An 18,322-nucleotide genomic window follows, 5' to 3' on the forward strand; every position below is an offset into this window, starting at 1 on the left:
TAATCATCCTTGCAGGATTCAAAGTTGGATATGACATTCTCAATTGTCATCAAGGCATATCACATGGGGGAGAAGCCAAATTCTAAACAGTGTGGTTTTAGACTTCTCTATTATACTTAAATCACAGGAAATAAGGGATTACCTAGATACTTGTTCCTTTTCCCCAAAATGTTAATTTTAGGCATATAGGATGAATTACTGGAGCCAGGATCTAGAATAGTATGTATGAGATTGTGATTAATGACCTCTATTTTAACAACAATTTAGCCTGTCAGTTTAAATAAAACTAAGTTTGTAGTATAGCAATTACTGTTTTATTAGGTTGCGCACTAGGATATCTATGAACTTAAACTTGTCCAAAGCTGACATAACCTTCACTGCTTTTGCAGTCACTTTCTAACTTTCTTGCTTATCATGTACTGTGGTTTACAGAGTTGACTACAACTTGATCTTTACCTTGGAGGCAGTCATAGTCTAGCAAGGGAGAAACATTTTGCATTATATAGTAAGTACTCTGCTGGAGGTATTCACAGAGTACTGTTGGGTCTTAGAATAGATAGTGACTCTCTATGTTGGAAGGCTTTTCCAAACTAGTGATGTTGAACTGAGATCTTGATAGATGTGTAGGTGTTGGCTAAGCTTACAAGGTAGGAAGCTTTTTAAGTAAAATTAACTGGGTATAAAGGTGGAGGTTTGAAAGGCCTTATCATCACCTCAGGAGAACATCAGGAAGCTCAAAGTCATTGGACCCTGGGCCGGTATGTAGGGGAAATGAAGATGGAGAAATAGATTGGGGCTGAACTGTGATCACTTCATAATAAACTTGTATTCACTAGCAAGATATGGCAGTTGTAACTTTATATGCACCTAGTAATACATTCCCAAAATAGACAAAACTAGAAATAGAAATTTAAGAAGCTTAAAGTTCATCCATTGTAATGAGAAATTTTTGAGACAATTGGCAGTACTCTATGTAAAAGATGGGGACCTACAGCAGATATGTAGGAAAACAATAAAATAGAGGGCATAAAGAATGAGCAGTGGGGAGCATAATGAATGACAAAAGTTTGTTTGATTCCTTGTACCAGCCTATAGTGACTTTTCTTCCACCCTCTCTTTTGACTAATGGGACAAAGTCTACAATATGTAGTTTATTATTTCACTGTTGCCTTTTTTTATTTGCTGCTGGTTTACTTTGCATTAGATTTAGCTACTGAATTAGATTATGCATTTCTTGGGGCGGGTACACTTTTATAGGTCACCATAGTGCCTAGCAGAAATTACTAAATAATGGATTGTTGGCTGTGTTTTTCTTTGTGTCCGTGTTACTTTATGAAATGTCCACATTAACCATCTTCCATGCATACAAGATGGCTGTATTTGAGATACTCAGTCCTTTTTAATGTTGGAGGGTCAGCTATACACATTACTTTCTCTTTTGTAATAAACTAGAAACTAGTTTGTGACTTAAGTCATATAGTTACCTAGAAAATGACAACTGAGATGTCAAATTGTTTATAATTTTTCTACTTGAGATTTTTCATTTAGAGGAATCAAATTTATACTGTTACATAATTCAGTAGCTCACTTCTCCCAAATTGTATCTGTATGTAGTACTTTATTTAATTTGGAGTTTGTCCTTTAGAGGGGTAATCTGATATTTTTAATGGAACCGGTATACATTTCTTGGGTAAACCAAGTTCAGTGGTAAGCATCACTGTTATAGTATTGTGTTAACATGAAACTTCAAACTACTACCAGATGTTAAAAGGTATACAAAATGTAAGCTCTTAATTAGATTATAAAAGTATAATGGAGAGAAACTTATTTAGAAGGGATATCATGGTCATGAATAAGCTTGACTTTGTTATTTTCAGTTTTATTAATCGAGTGTAGTGTTTGATTTTTATGTACAAATAGTGTTAGCTGTTATATGAAATTTTAATGAACCATTTTTAGCTTCTTCCAGCTGATAATTACATTATGGATGAACACAAACGAGAAATTGTGGAAGCTAAGCAAATTGTTAGAAAACTTACAATGGTTGTATTGTCTTCAGAAAACATTGATGAGCGAGAGAAAGAAAAGGAAAAAGAAGAGGAGAAGGTAGAGAAGGTATGTGGTTCATTCTAGTAAAATCAACATTGTCTTCTGGATTTAGAATTATTTAATTAGTTAATCAACAATTTATTAATTTTGATTGTGCTGAAGAAAGGTGGTTTGATTTCTTACATACATTTCAAAATGTATTCTAAGTAAAATCACAAATGTATTTGTGACTTTTATTTGTGCTCTGTCTCTTAAGTCCCAAGGGGTTCTCAAAGGTGAATGAGTTCTAGTTTGCTGTGGCACAGAACATTAAGTACAGTGTAGTATAATCCCTAGTCTACAAACTGTCACACTGTGTCTGCTAAATGAAAAAACAGATCCTGTTTTTTTTTCAGTTGCTAAAAATCTTGATTGTAGTTCCTGGAAAATACCATTGCATTTACCATGATTGGCAGCCAATGTTGCCATACATTGTTGTATTATTTATCTCAATTTTTTAAAAATAAAACAAATTAGGATTTATTGGTGTGTTCTTACGGTAATTGTTTATTTTCAGCCACCTGACAACCAAAAACTTGGTTTGTTGGAAGCCTTGTTAAAGATTGGTGATTGGCCGCATGCACAGAATATTATGGATCAGATGCCTCCATTCTATGCAGCTTCACATAAGCTAATAGCCCTTGCTATTTGCAAGCTTATTCACATAACTATTGAGCCGCTCTACCGAAGGTATGTTAGCATATGCTCTAGTACTCATTGAGGTAGAATTAGCTTAGGACTATAAAAAAAATCTGCATGTTTATCCTGTCTCTTCAAACCAAGCATATATTTTAGTATGTTTTATCAGAAGATACAAATTATTCTCAGTGTATCGGTTTGATATGTGTTAGTTAGTGACTTGTCTCCTAACGTCTATATCAGGTGTTACAGAATGTGTGTTGCAGTGTAGCCTAAAAAGTATAGGTTAGACTTTTAGGTTGAGTTTGTTCCATTGAGAGTGAAAACTCCACATTCTTCTGTTCTTTACGTTTCCTCCTATCTGAGGGGTAGAGAATTCTAAGGTTTTTACTTAGTGTATTTTCCTCTATCCTGGGTTGAGTGGCTCTGAGTGAGGACTTTGCCTCTCTGCTTGCCTTATCTTTCCTGGCATTTAGGCTGCTGTTGGGAAGATTGCTAGTGCAGCCTCTCTCATCATCCCTAGTTACTGTGTCGACCAGTCCTCTAGTCCTCAGCCTACTTGCAGGATACTTAAGAGCAGTATTGGCAGAAGCTCTGGCTTCCGCCGCAGAGAGCAGAGCCTGCCTCAAAAGCCCCAGCCTTCTGACTTGTGGATAGCGGCTGGCTGCTGCCTTCAGTGCCACCTAGGCTATGGACCATGAAGGCTTCTTCTCAGAGAGGGACCCCTGTGACTCCACAGCGGGACACCTACTCAGCAGGTGAGAACTCTGGGCATGCTATGCTTTTTAGTGTGACACACTCTTTCATTATGCTGCTTCCACCTACCTCATACTCAGTCTAGCTAGTGGAACCCAGATTGAGAAAGGTTTATTGACTTAAGTCAGTGTTGTTTTATCCATATTTTTCTGTTTCATCTTCCAGTGTCTCTGACATCCATCCCTTGTTTCCCATGCCCATATTCAAATTCCTGATACTGGCCAAGTTTAACTAAAAACAAATTCATATGATGTATGTTAAGTGTTACTTGAAATTTGCATTTTTCTGATTTCCTTTTCTTACACAGTAAATTTGAAGCAATCTCCTCTGAGTTCTTGATTTTTTTTCAAATGGGTATTGTTTTTGTATTTTCTACTAGTTTAATTATCTGGTAGAATAAAGATAGGCACAGTTGAAATATAGAAAGCAAATATGAGCAAGAAAGGTTTTACTTACTGATTAATATGACTGTATTAATTGGAAATGGGCAAATCAATAGTATTAATATGAATTTTACTTCCTTTTATAGAGTTGGTGTTCCTAAAGGTGCTAAAGGTTCACCTGTTAGTGCTTTGCAAACTAAGAGAGCACCAAAACAAGCAGAGAGTTTTGAAGACTTGAGGAGAGATGTCTTCAGTATGTTCTGTTACCTTGGTCCTCATCTTTCTCATGATCCCATTTTATTTGCAAAAGTGGTGCGCATTGGCAAATCATTTATGAAGGAGGTTAGTAAGAGTCTGTTTTTCCAATCAGAAAACTAAGTTGTGGAGTGAACATATTCTGAGCTTATTTGTGTTATGTATTTCTCTTGAAATAAAAAGAACATGAACTTAAGAAAAAAAGGTTGTTGGTTAAAGTTTGGGGAAAGTTCATTGTGTCCTCTCTCTCTCTCTCTCTCTCTATATATATATAGATAGATAGATAGATAGATAGATAGATAGATAGATAGATAGATAACTTAAGAAAAAAAGGTTGTTGGTTAAAGTTTGGGGAAAGTTCATTGTGTCCTCTCTCTCTCTCTCTCTCTCTATATATATATATATAGATAGATAGATAGATAGATAGATAGATAGATAGATAGATAGATAGATAGATAGATAGATAGATATAGATATAGATTAGATATAGATATAGATATATGAAACTTAAATTTAGCTAGATTATTAGTTGTCCCCCACATAGGAAAATATACTTTGTACAAGTGATTGCTTTTGAATCTCCTTATAATTAGTGGTTAACTCAGTGTTCTTTCCTCTTGCTTTTCATATGCTCAGTTATTTTCTTAGCTGCAATTTTGAATCATTGCCATGATTTGTATGAAGTCCAAACTGTTGAGGAGGACCCATTCCTTAATTTTTATAGTAAGCTTTTCATTGAAATAAAGAACAAATCATAATTGTAAAATTCAGTGGCTTCTTCCAAATGGAATACCCATGTGTCCACCACCCAGATTAAGAAATACAGCAGTACTGGTGCACCAGAGTTTTCTTTGTACTCCCTTGTGGTCGCTACTCTAAGAGTAACCATTTGTGCTGCTTTATTTTAAATCAGCTTTGAGTTATTATTGACATAACAGTAAACTTCACTCATCTTAAGTGTATAATTTGATGAGTTTTAACAGATGTGTACACATTGTGTTTTCACCACCACAATGATGACATTAAATATTTTCATCACCCCAGGAAGTTCCCTCTTGGTCAGTTCCTTCCCCTTCATTTCTGGTTCCTGGAAACCACTGGTAGGCTTTCTGTCACTATAGTTTTGCTTTTTCTAGAACTTCATGTAAATGGAGTTCTATAGAACATACTCATTTCTGTCTGGTTTCTTCCACTTAATGCTTTTGAGATTTGTCCAAGTTGTTGCACAGGTCAGTAGATCCTCGATTGCTGAGTAATATTTCATTATATAGACATACCAGAGTTTATCCATTGACAAATTGATGGGCATTGGGGTTGTTTCTAGTTAGGGGCTATTACAAATAAAGCTGTTACGAATATTCTTATACAAGTCTTTGGGGGTTGAGGGCACTTTTGTTTCCCCAGGAATGGGATTGCTGGGCCATACAGATAAGTGTATATTTAACTGTTTGCCAAACTATTCCAAGATGTGTGTATCATTTTGTATTCCTGGAAGCAATGTATATGACTTCCAGTTGCTTCACATCCTCATCAACACTTGGTATTGTCAGTCTTTTCAAATTTTAGTTATTCTAATGGATGTGTAGTGGTATACGTTGTGCTTTTAATTTATGTTTCCCAGGTGATCCGTGATGTTGAACATCTTTTCATGTCCTTTTTTGCCATTTGCAAGCATCTATGTTGAAATGTCCATTTAAATCTTCAGCCCATTTTTAGCTGAGTTGTCTTCTATTATAACTATTCACTGTGTTTTGCCTTTTCATTTTATAAACTGTCTTTTGAAAAGCAAAATCTTTTAATTTTGATGAATTCCAAGTTAGCAGTACTTTTATGGCCTACTTTTTGTATTCTAAGAAATCTTTGTCTAATCCAAGGGCTTAAAGCTGAAAAGAATACATAATTTCTTTTCAGTTGTAAAACAAGGCAGCCAAAAGACTAGAAATTGTTACAAACACAAATGCAGTTTTCAGCAGTGTTTGGTAATTGCATCTAATTTTGATTTACATGTGTATATATATGTATATATATAATTTTGGTATCATTAACATACACTTACATCAGCAACATTGTGTTTACTAGATTCCCCCATTATCAAGTCCCCACCACATACCCATTACAGTCACTGTCCATCAGCATAGTAAGATGCTATAGAGTCACTAATTCTCTGTGTTATACTGCCTTCCCAATACCCCACCACTACATTATGTGTGCTAATCGTAATGCCCCTTTTTCCCCTTATCCTTCCCTTCCCACACATCCTCCCCTGTCCCTTTCCCTTTGGTAACTATTAGTTCATTCTTGGGTTCTGTGAGTCTGCTGCTGTTTTGTTCCTTCAGTTTTTGCTTTGTTCTTATACTCCACAGATGAGTGAAATCATTCAATACTTGTCTTTCTCCACCTGACTTATTTCACTGAGCATAATACCCTCTAGCTCCATCCAAAAAATTTTGATTTTTGATAATAGTAACTGCCTAGAAAGTTTAACAGCTGTTGTATATCAATCCCTTGGCTACTGAAATATTTGATATGCCATTTAATACTTAGCTGGTCAAATTTTTAAAATTTTTAATTTTATTTTGGTATCATAAATCTACAATTACATGAGGAACATTATGTTTACTGGCTCCCCATTTCAACAAGTGCCCCCCATAAACCCCATTACAGTCACTGTCCATCAGCGTAGTAAGCTGCTGTGGTCACTAATTGTCTTCTCTGGGTTGCACATCCCTCCCCGTGCTTCCACCCACATTATACATGCTAATTGTAATGCTCCCTTTCTTCCCCCCCCCCATATCCTTCCCTTCCCACCCATCTGCCCCAGTCCCTTTCCCTTTGGTAACTGTTAGTCCATTCTTGAGTTCTGTGATTCTGCTGCTGTTTTATTGCTTCAGTTTTTTCTTTGTTCTAATACTCCACACATGAGTGAAATCATTTGGTACTTGTCTTTTTCCACCCGGATTATGTCACTGAGCATAATACCCTCTAGCTCCATCCATGTTGTTGAAAATGGTAGGATTTGTTTTCTTATGGCTGAATACTATTCCATTATGTATATGTACTGCATCTTCTTTATCCATTCATCTACTGATGGATACTTATAGGTTGCTTCCATTTCTTGGCTACTGTAAGAAGTGCAGTGATAAACATAGGGGTGCATCTGTCTTTTTCAAACTGGGTTGCTGCATTCTTAGGGTAAATTCCTAGAAGTGGAATTCCTGGGTCAAATGGTATTTCTATTTTGAGCTTTTTGAGGAACTACCATACTGCTTTCCACTCTGGTTGAACTAATTTGCATTCCGACCAGCAGTGCAGGAGGGTTCCCCTTTCTCCACAACCTTGCCAACATGTGTTGTTGTTTGACTTTTGGATGCTGGCGATCCTTACTGGTATGAGGTGATATCTCATTGTGGTTTTAATTTGCATTTCTCAGATGACTAGCAATGTGGAGCATCTTTTCATGTGTCTGCTGGCCATCTGAATTTTTTCTTTGGAGAACGGTCTGTTCAGCTCCTTTGCCCATTTTTTAATTGGATTATTTGTTTTACTTTGTTAAGGTGCATGAGCTCTTTGTATATTTTGGATTTCAACCCTTTATCGGATCTGTCATTTATGAATATATTCTCCCATACTGTAGGATACCTTTTTATTCTATTGATGGTGCCTTTGCTGTATAGAAGGTTTTCAGCTTGGTATAGTGCCATTTGTTTATTTTTGCTTTTATTTCCCTTTCCTGGGGAGATATGTTCATGAAGAAGTCACTCATGTTTATGTCCAAGAGATTTTTGCTTATGTTTTTTTCTAAAAGTTTTATGGTTACACGACTTACAATCAAGTATTTGATCCATTTCAAATTTGCTTTTGTGTATGGGGTTAGATCCAGTTTCATTCTCTTACATGTAGCTGTCCAGTTTTGCCAGCAGCATCTGTTGAAGAGGCTGTCATTTGCTCATTGTATGTCCATGGCTCCTTTATCATATATTAATTGACCATATATGTTTGGGTTAATGTCTGGAGTCTCTGTTCTGTTCCACTGGTCTGTGGCTCTGTTCTTATGACAGTACCAAATTGTCTTTATTTCTGTGGCTTTGTAAGTAGAGATTGAAGTTAGGGAGCGAGATCCGTCCCACAGTATTCTTCCTTCTCAGAATTGCTTTAGCTATTTGGGGTCTTTGGTGGTTTCATATGAATTTTTGAACAATTTGTTCCAGTTCATTGAAGAATGCTGTTGGTAATTTCATAGGGATTACAATGAATCTGTATATTGCTTTGGGCAGGATGGCCATTTTGACAATATTAATTCTTCCTAGCCAAGAGCATGGGATGAGTTTCCATTTTTTAGTGTCCTCTTTAATTTCTCTTAAGCGTGTCTTGTAGTTTTCAGGGTATAGGTCTTTAACTTCCTTGGTTAGGTTTATTCCTAGGTATTTTATTCTTTTTGATGCAATTGTAAATGGAATTGTTTTCCTGATTTCTGTTTCTATTAGATCATTGTTAGTGTATAGGAAAGCCACAGATTTCTGTGTATTAATTTTGTATCCTGAAACTTTGCTGAATTCTGAAGTTAGTTCTAGTAGTTTTGTAGTGGAGTATTCAGGGTTTTTTATGTGCAATATCATGTCATCTGCAAATAGTGGCAGTTTGACTTCTTTATCAATCTGGATTCCTTGTATTTCTTTGTTTTGTCTAATTGCTGTGGCTAGGACCTCCAGTACTATGTTGAATAACAGTGGGGAGAGTAGGCATCTCTGTCTTGTTCCTGATCATAGAGGAAAAGCTTTCAGCTTCTCACTGTTCAGTATGATGTTGGGTGTGGGTTCATCATATATGGTGTTTGTTATGTTGAGGTACTTGCCCTCTATACCCATTTTGTTGAGAGTTTTTATCATGAATGGATGTTGAATTTTGTTGAATGCTTTTTCAGCATCTGTGGAGATGATCATGTGGTTTTTGTCTGTTTTGTTTATGTGGTGGATGATGTTGATGGATTTTCGAATATTGTACCATCCTTGTGTCCCTGAGATGAGTCCCACTTGGTCATGGTGTATGATCCTCTTGTTGTATTTTAGAATTCGGTTTGCTAATATTTTTTTGAGTATTTTTGCATCTATGTTCATCAGGGATATTGGTCTGTAATTTTCTTTTTTGGTGGGGTCTTTGCCTGGTTTTGGTATTAGGGTGATGCTGGCTTCATAGAATGAGTTTGGGAGTATTCTCTCCTCTTCTATTTTTTGGAAAACTTTAAGGAGAATGGGTGTTATTTCTTCTCTGTATGTCTGATAAAATTACATGGTAAATCCATCTGGCCTGGGGGTTTTGCTCTTGGGTAGTTTTTTGATTACCACTTCAATTTAGTTGCTAGTAATTGGTCTGTTTAGATTTTCTGTTTCTTCCTTGGTCAGTCTTGGAAGGTTGTATTTTTCTAGGAATTTGTCTATTTCTTTCAGGTTTCCCAGCTACTAGCATATAGGTTTTCATAGTATTCTGTAATAAGTCTTTGTTTTTCTGTGGGGTCCATCGTGGTTTTTCCTTTCTTGTTTTTGATTCTGTTGATTCTCTTTTTCTTTTAGTAAGTCTGGCTAGAGGCTTATCTGTTTTGTTTTGTTTTTTTTTTCTCAAAAAGCCAGCTCTTGGTTTCATTGATTTTTTTCTATAGTTTTATTCTTCTCAATTTTATTTATTTCTTCTTTGATCTTTATTATGTCCCTCCTTCTGCTGACTTTACACCTCATTTGTTCTTCTTATTCCAATTTCGAGAATTGTGACTTTAGACTATTCATTTAGGTTTGTTCTTCCTTCTTTAAATATGCCTGGATTGCTATATACTTTCCTCTTAAAACTGCCTTCGCTGCATCCCACAGAAGTTGGGGCTTTGTGTTGTTGCAATTTGTTTCCATATATTGCTGGATCTCTATTTTAATTTTGTCATTGATCCATTGATTATTTAGGAGCTTGTTGTTAAGCCTCCATGTGTTTGTGAACCTTTTTTGCTTTCTTTGTACAATTTATTTCTAGTTTTATACCTTTGTGGTCTGCAAAGTTGGTTGGTAGAATTTCAGTCTTTTTGAATTTACTGGGGCTCTTTTTGTGGCCTAGTATGTGGTCTATTCTAAGAATGTTCCATGTGCACTTGAGAAGAATGTGTATCCTGTTGCTTTTGGGTGTTGAATTCTATAAATGTCTATTAAGTCCATCTGTTCTAGTGTGTTGTTCAGTGCCTCTGTGTCCTTACTTACTTTCTGTCTGGTGGATCTGTCCTTTGGAGTGAGTGGTGTGTTGAAGTCTCTTAAAATGAATGCATTGCATTCTATTTCCTCCTTTAATTCTGTCAGTATTTGTTTCACATATGTTTGTGCCCCTGTATTCGGTGCATATATATTTATAATGGTTATATCCTTTTGTTGGACTGCCCCCTTTATCATTATATAATGTCCTTCTTTATCTCTTGTTACTTTCTTTGTTTTGAAGTCTATTTTGTCTGATACTAGTACTGCCACACCTGCTTTTTTCTCCCTGTTGTTTGCATGAAATATGTTTTCCATCCCTTGACTTTTAATCTGGGCATGTCTTTGTGTTTGGGGTGAATCTCTTGTAAGCAGCATATATATGGGTCTTGCTTTTTTATGTACTCTATTGCTCTGTGTCTTTTGATTGGTGCATTAAGTCCATTTACATTTAGGGGTGATTATTGAAAGATATGTACTTATTGCCATTGCAGAGTTTAGATTCGTGGTTACTAAAGGTTCAGGGTTAGCTTCTTTGCTATCTTATCATCTAACTTAGCTCACTTATTAAGCTATTATAAGCACAGTCTGATGGTTCTTTATTTCTCTCCCTTCTTAGTCCTCCTCCTCCATTCTTTATATGTTAGGTGTTTTGTGCTCTTTTATGTTTCCTTTTACTGCTTTTGTGGATAGTTGATTTTATTTTTTTGCCTTTTTGTTAGTATTTGGTTGGTCTGCTTTCTTTGCTGTGATTTTATTTTCTCTGGTGATATCTATTTAGCCATAGGAGTGCTTCCATCTAGAGCAGTCCCTCTAGAATACCCTGTAGAGCTGGTTTGTGGGAGACAAATTCCCTCATCTTTTGCTTGACTGTGAATTGTTTAATTCCTCCTTCATATTTAAATGATAATTGTGCTGGATACAGTATGCTTGGTTCAAGGCCCTTCTGTTTCATTGCAGTAAATATATCATGCCATTCTCTTCTGGCCTGTAAGATTTCTGTTGAGAAGTGTGATGATATCCTGATGGGTTTTCCTTTGTAAGTGACCTTTTCTCTCTCTCTGGCTGCCTTTAATACTCTGTCTTTGTTCTTGGTCTTTGCCATTTTAATTATTTTGTTTCTTGGTGTTGTCCTCCTTGGATCCCTTCTTTTGGGAGTTCTGTTTGCTTCTGTGGTCTGGGCGACTATTTCATCCCCCAGTTTGGGGAAGTTTTCAGCAATTATTTCTTCAAAGACACTTTCTATCCCTTTTTATCTCTCTTCTTCTTCTGGTACTCCTATAATGCGGATATTGTTCCATTTGGATTGGTCACACAGTTCTCTTAATATTCTTTCATTCCTGCAGATCCTTTTATCTCTCTCTGCATCAGCTTCTCTGCATTTGTGTTCTCTGACTTCTGTTCCATTACCAGCCTCTTCCATCTCATCCATTCTGCTCTTAAGTCCTTCCAGAGATTGTTTTATTTCTGTATTCTCCCTTCCAACTTTATCCATTAGCTCTTGTGTTTTTCTCTGCAGCTACATCAGCATGATTATGACTTTAATTTTGAATTCTTTTTCAGGGAGATTGGTTAAATCTATCTCCCCAGGTTCCCTCTCAGGGGATGTCTGGGTTATTCTAGTCTGTATCAAATTCTTCTGCCTTTTCATCATGATAGAGGTAGTCATAGGCAGTTGGCACATGTGTCAGCTGGGAGAAGATAGTCCCTTCCTGCTTGTTCACTGCCTTCCTCTCCTGCGTGAATGGCGACCCCTAGCGGCTTGTGCTGGGCAGCTGCATGCCTACTGGGCCTCTTAGTCTGGCCCGAGCAGCTGCAGAGTAGGCTGCGCATGGCTGCTGTCAGTGTGGCCATTCTCAGGCTGCTGCTCCGCTATGGTGGGGTCACGTTGGAGGGGGAATGGGCAGCAGGCGGTTTGTGAGGGTCCTCAGAGCTGTGCTGCTGCCCAGGGAATTAGGGTGCCCAGAGTTCACCAGGATTCCCAGCTGCTGGGCTGAGTGTGCCGGGATGCTTCCATCCAGCTGTGTGGCTCCTGTCCCTTTAAGACTTTGAAAAGACTCTCACTTTTTTTTCCCCAGGGGCACTGACTGCGGGGACCTGCCTTCCAGGTTTTACTGTTCCTTTTCCCTAGTATCCAGCTCACCATGCACTGTGTGTCTGCGCTCCTGGTGCGGATGACTAGGGCTGGGTATTTAGCAGTCCTGGGCTCCCACTCCCTCCCTGCTCTGACTCCTCTCCTCCCGCCAGGGATCTGGGGTCAGGGGCTCGCTCAGGGCCCGCCAGGCAGCTGCTTTCATCTTACCCCCTTCATGAGGCGCTGGCTTCTGGCATGTGTAGATGTAGCCTGGCTGTAGTACTGTATCTTCTGGTCTCTCTTTTAGGAATAGTTGTATTTGTTGTATTTTCAAAAATATATGTTGTTTTGGGAGTCGATTTCCGCTGTCCTGCTCACGCCGCCATCTTGACTCCTCTAAGGCTGGTCAAATATTTTTAATACTCACAGATTTATGTTGTTAAAAGGTATTCTAAGTAGTTTATTACTACACATATTGTTAACCTATATGCATATAAAAAGAACATGTAACAATATTTCATTACTTTGATCCTTGTAGTCTGAAAAGTATGAGTCAAGTTAAATACTGCCTGTTTAAAGAACAATAGGGTTATCTTTGCCAGTGCATCATATTGGGAAGCATGTGAAGTTAATTTGCCCCATTACTGGTAATGTAAACATTGTTCACTTAAGGTGATGGCTGCCAGGTCTCCACTGTACAATTACTCTTTTTCCCTTTGTTGTTAATATATATCTTATAGGGAAACAATGTAAACAGCCTCTTTATCATCTTACTTTTCATCCACTAATGCTGTTCTTTTAAATTGGCCATCTTAATGTTTTGATTTCTTGTGAAATTATTTCTTTGGCCATAACTATTACAAATTTGTAAGTGGGAGTCCAGACATCCAACTTGTGGAAGTCCCATACATAGATACGTGCATAAACAGATACACATACAGTATTACTAGCAAGATATACAGGTACTGGAGCTGTCACCCTTTCCCTCTGCTGTTTGCATTGCAACCCACTTGTTCCTTCATTCTATCACAGTTGTGCTTGGTGCCTTCCCCCAACACTAGTTCCTATTTTTTCAGGGGGAGAAGGGTAGAAGGGAAGAGAAAAATGTTTATTTTGATCACAGAGTGGGAAGAAATTTGTCTTCTCCCATTGATAAAGTTTTGGTAGGAAAAAAATCTTTCCAACAATTGGAGTTAGGATTTTGGTTCATTTTTTTGCCCATGAAAATATTTCAGTACAACAAAGCATTTGTTGTGGTTATAGGCTTAACAAGTTTTTGTTGCTTATCTAGGAATTTAACTGGGTTTGGGGGAATGTGATCTTAATTCCTAGTAATGTATTTAGAATTAAGTGTCTTTAACAAGTCTCATTTATAAGCTTGGAGTTGCTTATATATTCAAATTATGTATTTTTATATATATGTATTTTTTATTGAAGTATAGTTGATATACAGTATTGTATTGGTTTCAAATATACAACGCAGTGATTCAGCCATTGCATAATAAAATCCTCACCCCAACTAGTGCAGTTATGATCTGTCAACACAGAGCAGTATTTTAGAACAATCAATTATATTCTCCATGTGGCACTTCCATCCCTGTGCCCAACTTACATTGTGACTGAGATTTTGTGCCTCTTTATCCCCCTCAGCTGCCCCACCCATGCACCATAATCCTCCCCCATGGTAACCACAATTCACTTCTCAGTGTCTATGACTCCAGTGCTATTTTGTTCATTTTGTTTTGTTTTTAGATTCCACATATAAGTGAAATGATCGTATTTGCCTTTTCTCTGCCTGGCTTATTTCACCTAGCATAATACCGTCTAGGTCCATCCATGTTGTCACAAATGGCAGGATTTCATTTTTTTTTATGGATGAATCATTCTATTGTGCATGTGTACCACATCTTCTTTATCCATCTATTGATGAACACTTTGGTTGCTTCCATATCTTGGCTATTTTAAATAACGTGGCAGTAAACAGGGATGCATAATATCTTTTCAAATCAGAGATTTTGTTTTCTTCAGGTAACTACCTAGAAGTTTAGTTACTGGGTCCTATAGTTTTTCTGTTTTCAGTTTTATGAGGAACCTCCATGCTGCTTTCCATAGTGGCTGCACCAATTTACATTTCTGCCAACAGAGTAGGAGGGTTCCCTCTTCTCCACATCTTCAACACTTGTTATTTCTTGTCTTTTGGATACTGGCCATTCTTATTGGTGTGAGGTTATATATCATTACAGTTTTGATTTGCATTTCCCTGATGATTGGCAATGTGGAGCATCTTTTCATGTGCCTGTTGGCCATCTGTATGTCTTTGGAGAAATGTCTATACAGGTCCCCCACCCATTTTTGAATAGGGTTATTTGTTTTCTTTGATGATGAGGTGTATGAGTTCTTTATATATTTTGGATGCTAACCCCTTATTGGGTAAATCACTTACAAATATATTCTCCTATACTGTAGGATGCCTTTTTGTTCTGCTGATGGTGTTCTTTGCCATACAGAAGCATTTTAGTTTGATATAATCTCACTTGTTCATTTTTTACTTTTGTTTTCCTTGCCTGAGGAAATGTATCCAGAAAAGAATTGCTCATACTAATGCTCAAGAGATTTCTGCCTATGTTTTCTTCTGAGAGCCTTATGATTTCATATCTTACATTGAGGTCTCCAATCCATTTTGAGTTTACTTTTGTGAATGGAGTTTCACAGTAACCCAGTTTCATTCTCTTGCATGTAGTGGTCCAATTTTCCCAACACCAGTTACTGAAGAGACTGTCATTTCCCTAGTGTATATTCATGGTCCCTTATCGTATATTAATTGGCCATATATTCAAGGGTTCATTTCTGGGCTTTTTATTCTGTTCCATTGATCTGTGGGTCTGTTCTTGTGTCAGTATGATACTGTTTTGCTTACTGTAGCTTTGTAGTATAGCTTGGCGTCAGAGAGCATAATTCCCCAGCTTTGTTTTTCTCAGGATTGCTTTGGCTATTTGGAGTCTTTTGTGGTTTCATATGAACTTCAGATAGTTTTAGTTTGTTGCTTGTGTTTTTTAGGGATTGCATTGTATCTGTAGATTGCTTTGGGAATGATGGCCATTTTGACTATATTAATTCTTTCTATCCATGAACATGGGATAGATTTTCATTTATTGGTGTCTTCTTTAATTTCTCTCATAAGTGTCTTGTAATTTTCAGAGTATAGGTCTTTCACCTCCTTGGTTAGGTTAATTTTAGGTATTTTATTCTTTTTCATGCAATTGTAAATGGAGTTGTTTTCCTGATTTCTCTTTCTGCTAGTTTGTTGTTAGTATATAGGAATGTGACAGATTTCTGTATACTGATTTTGTATCATGTAACACTTCTGAATCCAATTATTCTAATAGTTTTTGGTGAAGTCTTTAGGGTTTTATATATATTATCATGTCATCTGCAAACAGTGACAGTTTTACTTCTTCCTTACAATTTGGATACCTTTTATCTATCTTGTCTGATTGCTACGTCTATGACTTCCAGTACTATGTTGTATAAAAGTGGTGAGAGTGGTTGTCATCCTTGTCTTGTTCTTGATCTTAGAGGCGCTTTTCTTCATCGAGTTTGATATTATCTGTGGGTTTGTTGTATATGGACTTTCTTATGTTGAAGTATATTCCCTCTGTACCCATTTTGTTGAGAGTTTTTGTCATGAATGGATGTTGAGTTTTGTTAAATACTTTCTTAGCATCTATTGAGATGATCATACAGTTTTTATCTTTCCTTTTGTTTAGGTAGAGTATCACATTGATTGATTTACAAATATTGTGGCATCCCTGCAATAAATCTCAACTTGGTCATGATGGATGATGTTTGATGTATTTTTGAACTTGGTTTGCTAATATTTGTTGAGGATTTTTGCATCTATGTTCATCAAGGATATTGGTCTAAAAAATTCTTTTTTGTAGTGTCTTTGGTTTCAGTATTAGAGTCAAGCTGGCCTCATAGAATGACTTGGGAAGTATTCTGTCTTATACCTTTTGCAATGCTTTAAGAGGATGGGTATGAGCTCTTCTTTAAATGTTTGGTAGAATTCAACTGTGAAGTCATCTGAGCCTGGACTTGTGTTTGTTAGGGATGTTTTGATTACCAGTTTATTTTTGTTAATGGTAATTGGTCTGTTTAGATTTTCTGTTTCTTCCTGGGTCAGTCTTGGAAGGTTGTACTTTTCTAGGACTTTTCCATTTCTTCCAGGTTGTACAATTTATTGTCATATAATTTTTCATAGAGTTCTCTAATAATTATTTGTATTTCTGTGTTGTCAGTTATAGTTTTTTTTCATTTCTGATTTTTTTTGTTTTCTCTTTTTATCTTGATAAGTCTGGCTAGGGTGTCTGTCTGTGTTATTTTCTCAAAGAATCAGCTCTTGGTTTCATTGATTTTTTTTTTCTATTGTTTTACTCTATTTATTTCTGCTCTGACCTTTATAATGTCCCTCCTTCTACTAACTCTGGGTTTCATTTGTTCTTTTTTTAGTTTCTTTTGTTATGAGTTTAGACTGTTTATTTGGAATTTTCTTGTTTTTTGAGATAGGCTGGTATTGCTATGTACTTCCCTCTTAGAACCACTTTTGTGGCATTCCACATATTTTGAACTGTTGTGTTTCTGTTTTCATTTGTCTCCATGTATTGTTCAATTTCCTCTTTGATTTGTTCATTTCTCCATTGATGATTAGAAGTGTGTTGTTTAGCCTCCATGTCTTTGTGGGGTTTTTTTGGTGTTCTTGTAATTGATTTCTAGTTTCATAGCATTGTGATCTGAAGAGGTGCTTGATACAGTTTCAGGTTTTTTTTAGTTTATTGAGGCACTTTTTGTGTCCTAATATGTGATGCATTCTGGAGAATGTTCTGTGAGCACTTGAGAAAAATGTGTATCCTGATGCTTTTAAATGGAACATTCTGTATATATCTGTTAAGTCCATGATGTGTCATTCAGGGCCTCTGTTTACCTATTCTGTCTGGATGATCTGTCCATTGATTTAAGTGGGGTGTTAAAATCCCCTAATGAGATTGTATTGCTGCCTGTTTCCCCCTTTAGTTCTGTTAGTATTTGTTTTCAATATTTAGGTGCTCTTTTATTAGGTGCATAGATATTTACAATTGTTATATCCTCTTTGTGTGTACTGATGTCTTTATCTTTATGTTATATTCTTTTTTGTCTGTTGTTATTTCTTTGTTTTGAAGTCTGTTTTGTCTGATATAAGTACTGTTAATCCTGCTTTTTTTCTCCCTTTTATTTGCATGTAGTATCTTTTTCCATTCCTTTCTTTTCAGTCTGTATATGTTTTTAGGTCTAAAATGAGTCTCTTGTCAGTATTGAATAGTTGGGTCTTGTTTCTTTATCCATTCTGCCACTGTCTGTCTTTTGATTGGTACATTGAGTCCATTTACATTTAAGGTAATTATTGATAGGTATGTACTTATTTCCATTTTATTAATTGTTTTCTGTTTGTTTTTGTAGTTCCTCTCTGTTTCTTTCTTCCTCTCTTATACCATTCTCTTTGATTGTTTTCTTCAGTGTTATGCTTGAATTTCTCTTTTTTTTCCTTCATTTTTTTGTATTTGTATTATAGGCTTTAGGTTTGTGGTTACTATAATGTTCATAGTTTTCTAAGTGTATAATAGTCTATAGTAAGTTGATGGTCTCTTTAGCACATCTAAAAGTACTACTTTTTTTTATTCTTCCTCCATACTTTATGTATGTGATGACATAATCTACATGTTTTATGTATCCTGTGAGTGATTTTGTATATAGTTGATTTTACTGCTTTTTTTTAAACTTCATACTTGCTTAGTAAGTAATTGGTTTACTACCTTTACTGTATGTTTATTTTCACTGATGAATATATTTGGGCTTAAGGGCATTTGTATCTA

General features: G+C 36.4%; 1 protein-coding gene across 1 annotated transcript in view; it reads left to right on the forward strand.

The window, feature by feature from the left end:
• Positions 1-18,322, forward strand: part of LOC118923794 (THO complex subunit 2-like) — a 126,642-nt gene that overhangs the window by 70,963 nt on the left and 37,357 nt on the right. Inside the window, 3 exon segments of the mRNA XM_057497498.1 lie at positions 1,960-2,115; positions 2,606-2,778; positions 4,013-4,208. Of these exon segments, the coding sequence (XP_057353481.1) occupies positions 1,960-2,115; positions 2,606-2,778; positions 4,013-4,208 (525 nt within the window).

Source organism: Manis pentadactyla, chromosome 2 (assembly GCF_030020395.1).
Source record: "Manis pentadactyla isolate mManPen7 chromosome 2, mManPen7.hap1, whole genome shotgun sequence".
Lineage (NCBI taxonomy): Eukaryota > Metazoa > Chordata > Mammalia > Pholidota > Manidae > Manis > Manis pentadactyla.